The sequence below is a fragment of the Notolepis coatsorum genome (genome assembly GCF_963971535.1).
Source record: "Notolepis coatsorum genome assembly, chromosome: 10".
Lineage (NCBI taxonomy): Eukaryota > Metazoa > Chordata > Actinopteri > Aulopiformes > Paralepididae > Notolepis > Notolepis coatsorum.
In genome coordinates, this window is record NC_140174.1 from 130,529,155 (window position 1) to 130,544,484 (window position 15,330).

The 15,330-nt window shown below is 46.7% G+C and overlaps 1 protein-coding gene across 2 annotated transcripts in view; it reads left to right on the forward strand.

Moving 5' to 3' along the window:
- Positions 1-9,123, forward strand: part of ssh1a (slingshot protein phosphatase 1a) — a 142,041-nt gene extending 132,918 nt beyond the window's left edge. For both annotated transcript variants that reach the window (XM_084322420.1, XM_084322421.1), the window contains 6 exons: positions 149-277; positions 484-530; positions 2,007-2,153; positions 3,495-3,695; positions 5,620-6,295; positions 6,467-9,123. In XM_084322420.1, the coding sequence (XP_084178546.1) occupies positions 149-277; positions 484-530; positions 2,007-2,153; positions 3,495-3,695; positions 5,620-6,295; positions 6,467-7,585 (2,319 nt within the window). In that variant the 3' untranslated portion in view covers positions 7,586-9,123. The remainder of the gene's footprint in view (positions 1-148; positions 278-483; positions 531-2,006; positions 2,154-3,494; positions 3,696-5,619; positions 6,296-6,466) is intronic.
- Positions 9,124-15,330: the final 6,207 nt, after the last annotated feature.

The window sequence follows — 15,330 nt, forward strand, 5'->3', positions numbered from 1 at the left end:
CATTTCACAAAACACGGCACACGATACACGTCACCTCACAGGGAGGTTATTGGGAGTGCGTGTGTGGTTTGCGTACTGACATTTGACACGCGCGCCCGCCATATGCCGGCAACGTTGGCGTTTCTAAAGGCAGATCTCTCCTCCTCAGATCCGCACAGAGCTGGAGCAGCATATGAACTGTGACCTGAACGAATACAAAGAGTTCATTGACAACGAGATGCTGCTGATCCTGGGTCAGATGGATAAGGCCACGCTCATCTTTGACCACCTCTATCTGGTGGGTCACCTCTCCCCCCGTCTCTACCCGTTTCACGCTGTTGATTTCTGTTAAAAGATGGGATTCTCTCTCATTTACCCCGATGAAAGTCGGGCCGTTGATTTAACATCACCGCTTGTGAAATGATGTTGTTCTTGGATCGTGTGGAGGCGGAGAGGAAATATTAGCCCAACATAAACAGCGCTTTCCCCTCATTTTGTTTGCAGGGATCTGAATGGAATGCCTCTAATTTGGAGGAACTTCGCGACACAGGGTAAGTTATTACAGTCGTTGATGAGTCAAGAGAACCTCTTCAAGACATATATCCGGGGCAACAGTGGCTCGGGAGGTAGAGCAGTCATCTGGTAATCCGGAGGTTCCCGGTTCGATTCCCACTCCTCCCGGGGCAACATATCAAAGTGTCCTTGAGCAAGACACTTAACCCCTAATTGTTCCCGATGTGCAGGTTGGCACCTTGCATGATTGCCTCTGCCATCGATGTGTGAATGTGTGAGTGATTGGGTAAAATGTGAGGAACAAATGGTAAAACGCTTTGGATAAAAGAACTATATGAATGCACCATTTACCATTTATATATGTGGCACATTCTATCCTTTTCAGTCAGATGTCGTAATGGCTCATTTGCATGTATGTTGCGGGGCGACAGTGGCTCAGAAGGTACAGCGGTCGTCTGGTAATCAGAAGGTTCCCAGTTCGATTCCCACTCCTCTTGGCAGTGTGTCGAAGTGTCCTTGAGCAAGACACTTAACCCCTAACTGCTCCCGATGAACAGGTTGGCACCTTGCATGGTCAAATGGGTGAATGTGAGGCATAAATTGTAAAGTGCTTTGGATAAAAGTGCTACATGAATGCAGTCCATTTACCATTTACCATGTTTGCTTTGTATGTTTGTTTGTATTTTTTGGGGGGAGGGGTCTGGCTGTTATTTTAGAACTCAATATATTTTTGTTAACCATAACCATGTGTCTTATTCATGAATTCAAAATATAAACACAGGTTACTTCATATTCAACGGAATGTGGCTGATATTAGGAATAGATAAGTAATAATAATAATAAACGTTATTTGTATAGCACCTTTCTTACAATAATTGCAGCCCAAAGTGCTTCACAGCAGTGATGTAGACACAACATAAAATGAGCATACAATTTGCATAATTATAGACAGGCATAAAATGAGCAGAGAATTTATATTAAAACCTCCCGGAAAGATTGTAGTAGATTTCTGTCATTAAAATCTCTCTCTCTCTCTCTCTCTCTCTCTCTCTCTCTCTCTCTCTCTCTCTCTCTCTCTCTCTCTCTCTCTCTCTCTCTCTCTCTCTCTCTCTCTCTCTCTCTTTCTCTCTCTCTCTCTCTCTCTCTATATATATATATACAGTATAATAAACATTTTGCATAGAAATGCATAAAGTGCCAATGCAAAAAAAATGTATGCATAAAGTGTAGGTAGAGTATTAAAAATAGACAGAATAAAAGCAGTGCAAAAAGTGTAGACAGAATTAGCATAAAATATATTTCGACCTATCTCAAACCCCGCCCTCTTTTCTTGCTCCTCCAATCACAACCGCCACTCCCCAAAACGACGAGTTGTGTTTGGAGGATCAAGGAAAAGAGGGTGGGGGGTTTGAGATAGGTCAATTTGACTGAAAACGACAGAGCAAGCTACATTATTGTCAATGATTTGTGCGAGTAAGAATGTTTTTTTTGTAATGAATTAACGTCCTTCCCAGGGTGGGCTACATCCTCAACGTCACCAGGGAGATAGACAACTTCTTCCCCGGCACGTTCAGTTATCAGAACATCCGGGTCTACGACGAGGAGGCTACCGACCTGCTGGCTCACTGGAATGAGACGTACAACTTCATCGTTAAAGCAAAGTGAGTGCCGTCTGAACAGACAGATGTGGATAGATATATGCGGTAATAATACATATATACATACGGTATATACAGCATTATTGTACAAAAGAAACAAACCAGTCTTGACTCATACCAGTCTTGACTCAAACCAGTTGTGACTCAAACCAGTCGTGACTCAAACCAGTCGTGACTAGGGATGTCCGATATTATCGGCTGATATTGCCATACAAATGTGATATCGAAAATTATCGGTATCGGTTTATTATTTTTTTTACCTTTATTTACCCAGGCAAGCAAGTAAGAACAAATTCTTATTTTATTTATTGTGAAAAGTATTCATAATGTTGTGTTAATTCCACGACAAGAGATATGTAATGTTAATTACCTGAAATGATTAATTAGTTAATTACCTGAAATTATTCCGTTTTTTGTGGCTCAAACCAGTTTGAGGATCACGTTTATTGTTTATTGTTTAAAAGGATCCCCATTAGCTGCCACCTAAGTGGCGAGCTAGTCTTCCTGCGGTCCACACAGAAAGACAACACAAAACACAAAACAGCAATACATGAGATACATTATGACAATCACAATTCACTTAATTAACAATGATAATCTAAAAACAGTAAAACATTGTAGACATCTTTTTTTTTTTACTTTGACCAGTCAGCTGGTTTTTTTTCGCGTTTATCGCTTTTTCTGGTCAAGTATGACCGACAGAAACAGGTTGAATGGGGGTATAGATGGGGGGAAAGACACTCTGAGAAAGTACGGCTTGTCCGGGAGTCGAACTCGCTACCCCAGATCCGTGACGCGCACGGTTGTCCCCGACGCCGAAATAGCGTTCGAGGTACGCGGTGAGCTACTGGAGCTCCCCCATTGTAGACATCTTTATAAACATCAGAATATTTTCAGAAAAGGTTATTACATTCATGGGTAGACATGAATATTTAAAAAAAAAAAGTTATTACATTCATGAGTAAATATTTCATTATTACATTCCTACACTCCCAAACGTGAACAGTATTTGCTCACATATTTAAGTAGTGCATTCTTAGGTGGTACTTGAAAGACACTTTGCTATTCAATTTACTTATGTTCAGTGGACAGTTATTCCAATGATTGATGGCACGATAAACAACCGTCCTCTTTAAAGCGTTTGATTTTGGACGTGGTAACATAATCTGTCCTTCATCGGCTGACCTAGTAAAATAAGAATGAACCTGACTGCATCTAACAATTAGTTTGTATTGGAAAACAGGTTGAGACGAAAAGACAGTGTTCCTGACAAATTTAACCGTGTTTAAAACCAGCCTATTCTCCACCGTGTAACGTTCCTCCTGTGGATTCCCTCCCAAACAGGAGGAGCCACTCCAAGTGTCTGGTCCACTGTAAGATGGGCGTCAGCAGGTCGGCCTCCACCGTCGTCGCCTACGCCATGAAGGAGTACGGCTGGTCGCTAGAGAAGGCCTATGACTTCGTCAAGCAGAAGAGGAGCGTGACGCGACCCAACGCGGGCTTCATGAGACAGCTGGCGGAGTACGAGGGCATCCTGGATGCCAGGTACAGACCCCCCTCCACCCCCACTGCTAGCTCTGTGTTTGTCTGTAGCCGTAGTTTATTTGTTTTTGGTCATTCGTGGTATTCACGTGTTTCCTTCCAAAATGGTACCATGGACTGCTCATTGGCTATGGTTGTCATTTAATTAGTAATGTGATTGATTGAAAACCTTATTAACAGATTGCAGAATGGGTACAATACAGTACGGCTCAATACAACAACTGCTAAGAGGATGAAGACCAGAAATAGACTTCAGCCTTGTTTACATAAGGGTCCTCCATTTTCAATTAATCAAAAATTTACAATTATTACCTGTTGTTTGTTACCTGTTGTTTTCCTACCAAGATGTACGTGGTGATGATGTAATGGAATACCATGGTATAAATATGGAAACCTAATCGACATTGAGCGTGTTTACATGCACATTGATATTCCTACGCAAGTCTTTCATCTTTTTGTTTGCACATGTGAAAGTCATATCCTCTTTATAACAGCCAGGATAAGCTCATTGGGGAAACAGGAATATGATTGCCCATATATGCTCATATTAGTCATGACATTATTGAGGCATGTAAACACATTATCCTATCTTTTTTTTTTTTTTTGCTTTTTTTTTTAGCGTTTATCGCTTTTCTGGTCAAGCATGACCGACAGTTGTAGGGTGAAATGGGAGAGAGAGCAGGGGGAGACATTCGGCAAATGACGGCGAGTCCGGGAATCGACGGAGTCCCGCGACGCAGCGCGGTAACATGGTGTGCTACTGGAGCACCCCCATTATCCTATCTTAAGGACCTTAACACTTTGTGCGCCAACAACGAGTATACTCGTTATTGCCCGCCAATCGTTGTGCGCCAACAACGAGGGAACTCGTTTTTGGGATCAATATTTAATTTTTTCGCCATGGCATTCATAATTCATCCAGCCTCCCTCCGGGATGCAGCTGGACCCTGGTCTGATATTGCAACGCCTCAATACCGCCCCCTGGTGGATTCCGGGCGAGTTACACTCCACGCCACTCCGGAAGTGGCGCTCGGTGCATCAGGGAAATTCCTCCGCCAGAGATATATTGTAACGTGGGTCTAGATACACACTCGAGTGCATTGGGATCGCTTTCTAAATGCAATAATCAATATGATTTCGGCATTTATTGCGTCATACAAACGGGAAATGGATCTAGCAGATCGACGTCAAATAATTGGAATATTTTTCCTTCAGTCTCATCGGCGAACGGTAAGAAGAATCTAACGTTATTTTCAGCTTGATTGTCCATTTCTTTGTTTTGCAATCAGTCTGATCGACGTATCAACCCATACTAAATAAAGCCGTTACTGACGATCAAGGAATTATAAACGACCCCCCCCCCCCTTTCCTTCACGCATGATGAAGCATAATGTATACCGATCATATACATTTGAATTTTTTAATATAGCGTGTATAGGAAAGAAACGCCAATCGATAATCTATCATATGTGTCGGGCCTATAACTTGCGTTTTAGGAATTACTGCAGAAAACCTTAAAAACATACTTATATTCACGACGGTATTAACACGACAATGTATGAATGACAAAATATAACGTTCCCACATCCGGAACGATAGATACCCGATGTTGAATGGGCCATAGTAATGTCGATATAGCTATAATATTAAAACAGTTATAGCCCTGCAAAGAGGCTAAACATCTCCATAGGCTTACAGCGCTGGCAGACTGGGCCAAAAGATGGGTACAATGCATGGCGGCCAATGTGTTAACAGAGAAATGTGTTGTTATTGGGAATATTAACGTGCACGTAAAGACATGCATCCTTTTTGTATCAAACCGTGCTGCAATGAAGTGTCATACCTCAGTTGGTTTATGTTATGACCCCTGTGCTCACCCCCCCCCCCAACCCAACCCCCCCCCCCCCCACCTTATGTATGTTTCCAGTAAACAGCGTCACAACAAGCTGTGGCGTCCAGGCCCAGACTGTGAGGGAGATGAGGAGGCTGACCACCCGACCCCGGAGCCCGGCGCGTCGTCCCCCTGCCGCGAGGAGGCGGCACCGCCGTGCGACAAGGGAGCGACGTGCCCCCCCGCGCCCCCCTGCCGAGCGGTCCGGCTGGACGTCGACCCCGCCTACAACAACTACTACTTCCGCAGGCTGTCCGACTCGGCCCTGGACACCAGCGAGCCGTCCACGCCGGTGCGCGGCCCCCCCCAGCTGGTGAACATGGACAAGGTCTTCATAGAGATAGACGACGTGGAGCGCGACGCCCTGCTGGACGACGAGGGCTTCGAGGGCGGCCACGAGGGTCAGCTGCCGCCGCCCCACTGCGGCCCCGAGCCCCTGGAGGAGCTGCGTCTGAGGCTGGAGTGTAGCACCGTGGAGGAGGAGGATGAGGAGGAGGTGCAGAAGGAGGAGGCGGAGATGGAGGCACTTGTGCAGCCTGGAGGAAGAGGAGGAGGAGGGAGAGAGGGCGACGGAGAGGAAGCTACGCAAGAAGCGAACGAAGAGGATAAGGACGGGAGTAACGGGATGGACCTGGTGACCCTGAACGAGAACTCCAACAACAACAACAACAACAACAATAACAACCACTTAAACACCCTGCACAACCTCAACGTAAGCATGTGGAGGGTCCAACATTATGTTGCATTATATGATTAGACGAGATCAACACGCTTGGATAACCTAACTTCCAAAGTTAGTGTCTAGCTTTTTCTTTTTCATGAGAAACTTTTAGGAATTGCCCTGTTCCCTGCCGCTGACTGCTTCTTTTTCCTTTCTGTTTAGGAAACCGTTCCTTTAAAACCTCATCAAGACAAGCCTTCTTCACCGTCTTGGCTGGATAACAAGTCCATGAAGAAAGTAGGCTCTCCAGCCCTGGTCGCTGAGCCTCGCCTTAACCCCAGTCCTCCTACTATCGAGGTAGCCAGCGCTCCCATCCTAGAGTCCTCCGCCACCTCCTCCTCCTCCGACAGCCTCTGCTCCCCGGTCTTGTTTCTGCGCCCCTGTGGCCCTCTGTGTGACCGTGCCAACTGTGCCGCCTCACCCGCTACGACGCCGCCCGACGACCGCCACGAGGAGCGGCCGAGGGACCCCGAGGGTGGCCGTGACGTGCCGGCGGTCGAGGCCAAGCGCGAGGAGAGGAAGTCGGAGGTCTCCGAAGCGCTCCATCGTGTGATGACGGAGGATCTGGAGGAAGGGACGCCTGCGGCGGGGGGGGGCTGCTACCCCCCGGACCAGCAGCAGCAGGAGACCCTGGTGAAGCTCCAGAGGTCCGGGCTGGTCCGCCGCCGGGCCGAGAGGCTAGAGAGGCTGTCTGGTCTCCCCCCGGAGGGTGTCCCCCCTCTCCAGCTCGTGCACTCCTGCCGACGGCCCCTAGAGAGCTCCGTTCGCGCGGAGGAGTTCTCCGCCTTCTCCGGGGACTTCTTCCCCACGTCTTCCACGCTGTGCCAGGTCCGCCTGCTGGGGCCACCGGCGGTGCCTCTGACCAACGGGGCCTCGCTGGGGTCCGGGGGCCGGACGCCCACCTCCTCGCCGCACGGCTCCGTCCTGACGCGGAGCTCCAGCAGCGACAGTCTGCGCAGCGTGCGGGGGGGCACGCCGGGCCTGGTGCGTCAGCGGGCGCAGGAGATAGAGACGCGCATGCGTCTAGCAGGCCTCACTGTGTCCTCCAGACTCAAGCGCTCCAACTCGCTGGCCAAGCTGGGCAGCCTCAACTTCTCCTCGGAGGACCTGTGCTCGGCCTGCTCGTCGTCGGACGCCGGCACCCTCCTGCTCCTCTCCCTGTCCCCCGACCCGGGCTCCGACTGGGAGTGCCCCGCTGCCGCCTCCTCTCCCCGGCCCGGGCCTCCTCGCTGGGACCGGTTCTCCCCCGAGAGGCCGCCGCCAGGGGGGCCCGGGAGCTGACAGGAAGGATGGAGGTGCACTCCTCCGCCCGTACCTCCGCCCCTCCTCCACTCCCGGGAGACGGGGGGGATGAGACAGATTCCGGAGAGGAGAGAGGAAGGGTTTATAGTCTTTAGAGAACAAGTGAAAATGTGTGTGTGCCAAGGACGATTGGCATGTCAAATAATGGAGCCTGCAAAAAAAATCTAAATGCCAACCCTTGTTGTGAGGAGTGTTCATCGTCGTGTCCGTCAACACCCTCCAGGACCTTTGCCACTTTGTTTCTGCTACTGCTGCTCACCGCGAGGAGGGTCATAGTGCTGTATGTGTCAAGTGTATAAGCCATCATTCCAGTCCACCTCTACCTTGGTTTGATTCATGGACACAAAAGTGCCTTGCCCGTGAGACCAGAGGCACAGAGTTGTGTGTACGGCCGCAGTACGAGAGGGAAAGGGGACATTCTAGAACCCTTAAGAAGGACACCGCCGACTCTTGTGACTTTCGATGGTTTGAAACGAGGACTCAACACCACACATTAATTACGTAGAGCAAGCACACGACTTGACGGTCGGGTTCCGCGCGGTCCTCTCACACCGTCGGGACCGGCAGCGACCAGGACCCCGTAGACTCGGGCCGCTATAGACGACGCGCTCGTTCCGCGTTGAACACGTGCGCGATTGAGTCTACGCTGCCCTCGTTGCAAATTATCAAAAAACAAATCTTCGTTTGTACATCCTAAACTCTACAGGCTATTTTGTTTTTAGTTTTTTTAAGGTGTTATTTGGTATGGTATCCATTGGTACTCGCGTTACCTGTATCTGTCTGGCACCAAGTGGTACACGGACAGACTCGTCTCAGTCAAATGAGTCTTGAAGAAAATAAGGTGAAAATAAGGTGTTAATAAGTAATTCCAAAATTACTAGTTTACCACGTCGTTTCTCCTTAGAAGCTAGAGGATTGTAAAAATAAAGGGTTACCTCACGTTCACGAAGCAGAGCTCTTTCTCAGAGGAACACTGGTCTAGAAGTTCAAGTTCTTTTTTTTTATCGATGTTGTTGATGATGAGTTATGTGAGGAAGTCAGCTTCTGATGGACCCCACATTAACACGAGTGAGTGAATAAATGAATGGCGTATGAGAGAAAGAAAGCCTTCCGCTTTCTTCGTCTAGAGAGGCACACACTCACTGTACGCTTTGAAAGACGGAACAGGAACATTTCTCGGTTTATAACTGATTCGTTTTTACCTTTGCACAGCTTTTAATGGGTGGATAATACCGGTACACAACAAGCTATCTTCCAAAATAACATTTAGGATAATAATGTTATTTATCTCGTCATTCCCAACATTGTGGGTCGCGGCCCCACAGCTTGGAATCATCTTGTAAACCCTGCAAGTGCCAGTGGCGACAAAATACTTTTTTTGGGCAGTCAAAATCATATACAATGCGATACGTTATTTACTTCATAACCCAGGATGAAGCCTCCAGAACATATTTGATAAAAAAGATTATAAGGGAGAGAGAGAGAGAGAGAGAGAGAGAGAGAGAGAGAGAGAGAGAGAGAGAGAGAGAGAGAGAGAAGAAAAGCAGAATATTTAAATCTGTACACCGAGTCTTCTGTACCTTTATTATATTTGTATATCCAATAGGGTTGCCGGGGTTCCAAGCCCATAACGTGCTCTTTTGAAATGTGGAAGACCAAAGTTCGATTGGTGTCGTGACTAATTGGAATATGCGCTATTGAAGCTGTACAAAATATGTGAAACATAATGTCAATCATATTATGTGCGGGGGGGGGGGGTGTATTGGGGACGGGGGGGGGGGAGACGCTCCCCCACTTCCAAGAAATAGCACTGCAACACTGTAAGTAACGTGAATGCTGTTACACCTTTGTTTTTGCACCTTTGTGAGGAACACAAGAAGGCGGGGACTCTGTCGGGTCTCTGGGCTCATAGCTGTTAATGAGTTGTACTCATATCATCAATGGATTTTAAAGCTTTTGTCACAGCGACGTGACAAGGATCACAATCGGTTACTCTGCAGTTTTTGTAACCATTTTTTTTATATTTACTGTAAGTATGCAGTAACTTTTGTACTGTACATTTGCTGTAGTTTGAATGCATAATGCACTTTTTACGTTGGGTAAATGATGTACTGTATGTGTTTATTATGGAAAAATAAACTTTCTTTTTCATAATATATATCAGTGAAGCCTCCCTTTTTCCTTTTGAATGACAAAGAGATGTTCATATGAGTAACTATAGATGATTTTCTGATTTTAGTACATGGTTACACTGCAGGGGAGTATAGGAATCAGAGCCTTTGCATGTACAGTATTTCACTTTTCCTGACATTCAACATCAAATCATGATGACTGCATTTATCTATAGCACTTTTGTAGTACTATAAAGTACACAAAACGCTTTACAATGGAATGGCCACATACATTTTTCAGAATGGATGGCCAAAGTGGGAATCAAACCTCTAACCCTGGCAGTGTTAGTGCCATGCTCAGAGCGCCAAGCACTCTACCTGCTGAGCTACACAGAACTCTGTAGGACAGGACCACATTCAAATAGAAGAAACTGCGCCCCAGCCCCTGCAAAGTTTCATATTATCTGTAAATACATACCCTGTCTTCAAGAGCAGTGTGGAATAATGACCCCCCAATCTCCAAGTCATGTTCCAACCCCCCACCCATTCACCTTTTGTCTCTCACCTGATACCATCATCCCCCCTCCTTTCTAACTCCCCCCTCCTGGCCCCCCTCCAATCCAATACCTGGGTCATCCTACCCACAATCCCTTTCTCTCCACGTCTCACTGGATTCTGGGAGCTCTCTGGGAACACATCAGGCCAGTGTCTCCATTGAATCATCCGCCGTAACTCTTGGTATACTTGTACCTGTTTGGGTATAATAAACCTGTGTTTAACCAAGTCTATATTTGACTAAGTACATTCATTGATTCGGTTATATTCACAGCAGCATACTGTAACAAAAGAGCTGCTTTACCAGTGCTGGTACATTTTTAATGAACAGATTGCAGAATGGGTACAGTACGGCTCAATACACACAATTGTTAAGGGGATGCAGACCAGAGAAAGACTTTCGTCTTGTTTACATCAGGGTCCCCCATTTTCAATTCATCATAACATATATGACATACATGACATACAGATATACATATATAAGAATCTAATCTAATAGGGGATGACGGGTTCCAGTAGACAGCGGGAAAAGAAGAAGAAGAGCCCATCAAAAGAATTGCGGAGGGCAGTAATACGCCACGATGCGTCTACACTGTCGGAAATTCAAATAAGAAGAAGAAGAAGAATCATCATTCTAAACTAATCTAATCATGACATTTAAGACATACATGACATACAGATATACAGTACTGTTACATTTGTGACAAAAGATATGCAAATATACAGTACTGTTAAACAGCTCCTAACAGTAAATATATACATACGAGGGGGAGGGAAATGTACATTAGGAGGGGGTGGGTGGGTGGGAGGGTGTTCGGACATTTACAGAGATCCTAACAGAAAATATATACATACGAGGGGGAGGAGACTGTACACTGTACATACGGGAGCCAGTTTCGAATTGCAGCCTCCCGTATGTGCTCTTTGAGAGCAGTTTTGAAGGTGGATAGGGATTCACATTTATTTACAGCTGTGGGTAGGGCGTTCCACATGATTGATTGATTGATTGAACATTTTATTTCCAGATTGCACGCTGGGTGCCTGAATACTTTCGACAACAAATGTTTGTTTCCGCGTCTCTGATTGGCCAGGTCATGTGACATGTACGCCCAATCGTGGGACCGCAAGTTTCTACACTGGTTAAGCTTAGGCGCTCTTTTGAAGTTGGTTAAGGTTAGAGTTTGTCTTAGAGCATGGCGATAGAACGCCTGCCCTGATTCCAAACTCTATCCTTAACCAACTGCGAAAACTAGTGATAAACTAGGCGTTAGGTAGTTTGCAGGCTGTTAGACCAGGAAATAGGCGCCGAACTTGCCGTCCCACGATTGGCGCACATGTCACATGACCTGGCCAATCAGAACGCAAAACTCGAACGCGGAAACAAACATTTGTTGTCGAAAGTATACACGCATCCTGCGTTGTCAAAGTGGGCAGGGGTGAGGTGGGTTCTAGGAGTAAGGTCAAGAACATTCTAGAACATTTGTGATGTCACAGTATGATGTCATAATAGAACATTCTAAGAAGCAGTAGTCTGACCAGTTTGTTTTGTGATGTTTGTAATCTTGTTTTAGTGCCTTTGAGGTGCTTTGGTACCATGAGGTGCAAGCATAGTCCTAGTACCCTTGAATGAGTGCTCGTGCTAGAGTCTTCAGGGTATTCTTGTTTACCAGAGAGGAGATCCGGTACAAGAATCTTGTTCTTTGGTTGACTTTTTTTATTACATTGGATGCCATTTTGTCACAGGAAAGAGTTGCCTCTAGGATGGAACCTAGGTATGTAATTTCATCTTTCCTTGTGACAATATTATCACCCACTGTAACAGAGAAGCCGTTGGTTTTGCTGAGTTTGTTATTTGATCCGAAGAGAATGGACTCTGTTTTACCCTTGTGTAATGATAGTTTGTTATCAGCGAGCCAGGTGCAGATCTGCCGAGTTCAGAGCTGAGGGTTTTTTCTTTTTTTTTAAACTTAAATTTTTTATTAACATTTATAGACAAACAACACTTACACAATACCTACAATGACATCAACAACACAACAGTACATCCACATGGGCCCCTTGAATTCGGCCGCTCTCAGCCTCCCAGACCTCCATGAGAGGGACCCCCCCCCTCCCGCCATCCACCCCCAGAAACAGGGCTCCCCCACATCCCAGGGCCGTCTCCCGCTGGGCCGAGTACTCAGCGACACGGGTACCTTGAATTTGATTGGCCCAGGCCCAGTAGAGGGGCGAGGGGTGGTACTCCCCCCCACCGAGCCACGCCCGCTACCTCCCATGCCACCCAGCACCCCACCCCTCCCTCCCGCCCTCCTCCCCGAGAAACAGAACACACCCATATCCTGGTCCACCATGCGCGGAGCCGAGCACCCAGAGCTCCCACCCGCCCCCGCCCGACCGCCAGGCCCCCGGCCCACGAGAGCCCCAAGCCCAGGCCTGCAGCAGGCCAAAGCACCACGCCTCAATGATCCTGCGACCCCAAGCCTGGTGCCCCCCCGGCCCGGTGACCAGCCCGCCCAGGCCACGGCGTCCGAGGGCCCCAGGAAACCCCACACCAATCCCACAACACGCAAGGCCCCCCCTCCCCCTGGTCGGAACCCAGCCTGCCCACCTCTGTACCTCCCATGTCACCGACATCACTGCATAAATGAAAAATGAAACTAACAACACAATAAGAAAAAATGAAGTGAACATAAATGGTATTATGGTTAGCACTCTTTCCCCGATTGGCAGTTTGTGGGGGGATCAGCCCTCCCACTGGAGAAGCCCCCCCCCCCCAGAGACGGAGATACCCCCCAAAGGTGATTCTCCAAGCCTCTCTTCATGTCCAACATTTTGAATTCTTGTCCTTCATATTTGTCCATGTGCACATTTAAAGCAACTGCTATTCTAACATAACTCAGAAGAAAATAATATAAAAGAAGACTAAAGACAAATGGCACTTCCCAGGTAATTATTTTTAACCCCGTTTAACCCCCGTTGGCGGGTTTGGAGGGGTAAGGCTCTCCTGGAGAGGGCCCCTCCTATAACGACATAGATATCCCCAATGGGGATTCTCCAATGTCCCTATTATTGTCCAACATTTTATTTGAATTTTTATCTTTCATATGTTAGTACATTTCCAGAGCTCCCGGTCCGGTCTCCGAATGTGATTCCCCATGTTCCCTGTCATAGTCTAGTACGTGTTATTTGTATTATATGTCCCGAATCAAGTCCCAATTTCCCCATCTAATGTGTTTACCCTGTCTGTATTCCCAGTGGTCTGTGTGTTGTCTGCAGTGTGTCTCGAATCATAACCTCCATTCACTATCTCATTATGCATAAGGTATTGAATCTTGGTCGGTGTGTATGACCTCAGTGTTCGAGTCTCGCTTGGTGTGTGTAACCTCGTTATTCAAGTTCTGGCTGGTCCGGTTGATCTCGGTGCTCGGATCTCTGTTGGTGTGTGTGGCCTCCGTGTTCGCATCTTGGCCGGCCCGGGCGACCTCCGCGCCTGCATCTCGTGTGCGGATGGTCCGGCCGACCTCAGTGCCCGAGTCCTGGTCGGTCGGGTTGTATCCAGCGTCTCCCCGTCCCTCCCCTGGGGGCCGTCCATTTCACCTCTCCCGAACCAGCTTGTATCACTTGCTGCGTTATATTCATCGTGTTAACTTCCATGTTAGCTTGCAGCTCCTTCTCCAGCCAGGCCTCGCTGCGGTCCAACCAGTGGAGGCTGCTGACCAAATTTTTAGGTGAAGCACAAATTATTATATTATATATTAAATTATATTTTTTAAACAGCCCCAACGCTGCAACACCCCCATTCCTCCCAGGTGTCAGGCTCCTCATTCGCTTCCATTCATTTTGGGGACCATGTTTAAATATCATACTTCTGAAGTATAAACAAACTATACTGCTGTGACGATTTCAATAAAACAGACCATTCTGAGTCAATGGTATGCAAAACTGTACATTGGAATATCTTAACATGTATTTACCACCTTCCTCTGCACGAGGCCACAGATGGGTTTTATGTAACACAAGGACAATGAATGAATGAATGAATGAATGAATGAATGAATGAATGAATGAATGAATGAATGAATGAATGAATGAATGAATGAAAACTTTATAGATTGCAGAATGGGTACAATACAGTACGGCTCAATACACACAATTGTTAAGGGGATGCAGACCAGAGAAAGACTTTCGTCTTGTTTACATCAGGGTCCCCCATTTTCAATTCATCATAACATGACATACTGATAGACAGTACTGCTACATCTATATATGACATACAGAGATATAGACAGTACTGCTACATCCAGACATTTATGACATACCAGATCTACAAATATACATTACTGTTTAAGAGTACAACGCCTGTCATATAGACCTATAGCGTTGGAAACTTGGATGAAGCTGTCGAAATCCACTAAACATTGTTCTGTTGATGCGTGACACACGTTCCATTTTTGGGACTCCGACTCCCGACAGGTGGTCACTCAGACAGTCACTCAAGCGATTCACCCAAATAAAGTTTTCATTCATTCATTAATTTGCTGTCTCGTTATAACACAAACAGCTCACCATGAACCATGACCAGCTTAATTACGTTAGTTAGCATCCAAGCTAGCGTGATAACGTTAGTAGTTATTAGCATCCAAGCTAGAACCTGCTAGGCTGCCTGCTTATGCTTACAGTACCTGCAATAATGTTGTCATCCTCCTGGACAGATAGACTTGTTAAATCATAATATCCACATGTGTGTTGTGCTGGTCCTCAGTAAATGTCCCGCTATTAAAGTGCTAAATGTTAGATATACTAATATAGAGGTTTCGAACGTGGCTGCTCTCAGTGCTCTGTTAATAAAATGTTCAATCAATCAATCAATCCCGCGAGGGGAGAAACAGCCGTGTAGCTACAGAGCTGCAGTCGTAGGAGCCATACTCTGATTGGATTTGCAAGGCTGCCAATCATTCAACCTCCGTGTATTGGATGTCAAGGGCTGTCAATCATTCAATCCTCCATTCAATGGCAAGAGTTTAAATGCACAGACCGTGCTTAGATGACATTAATAGC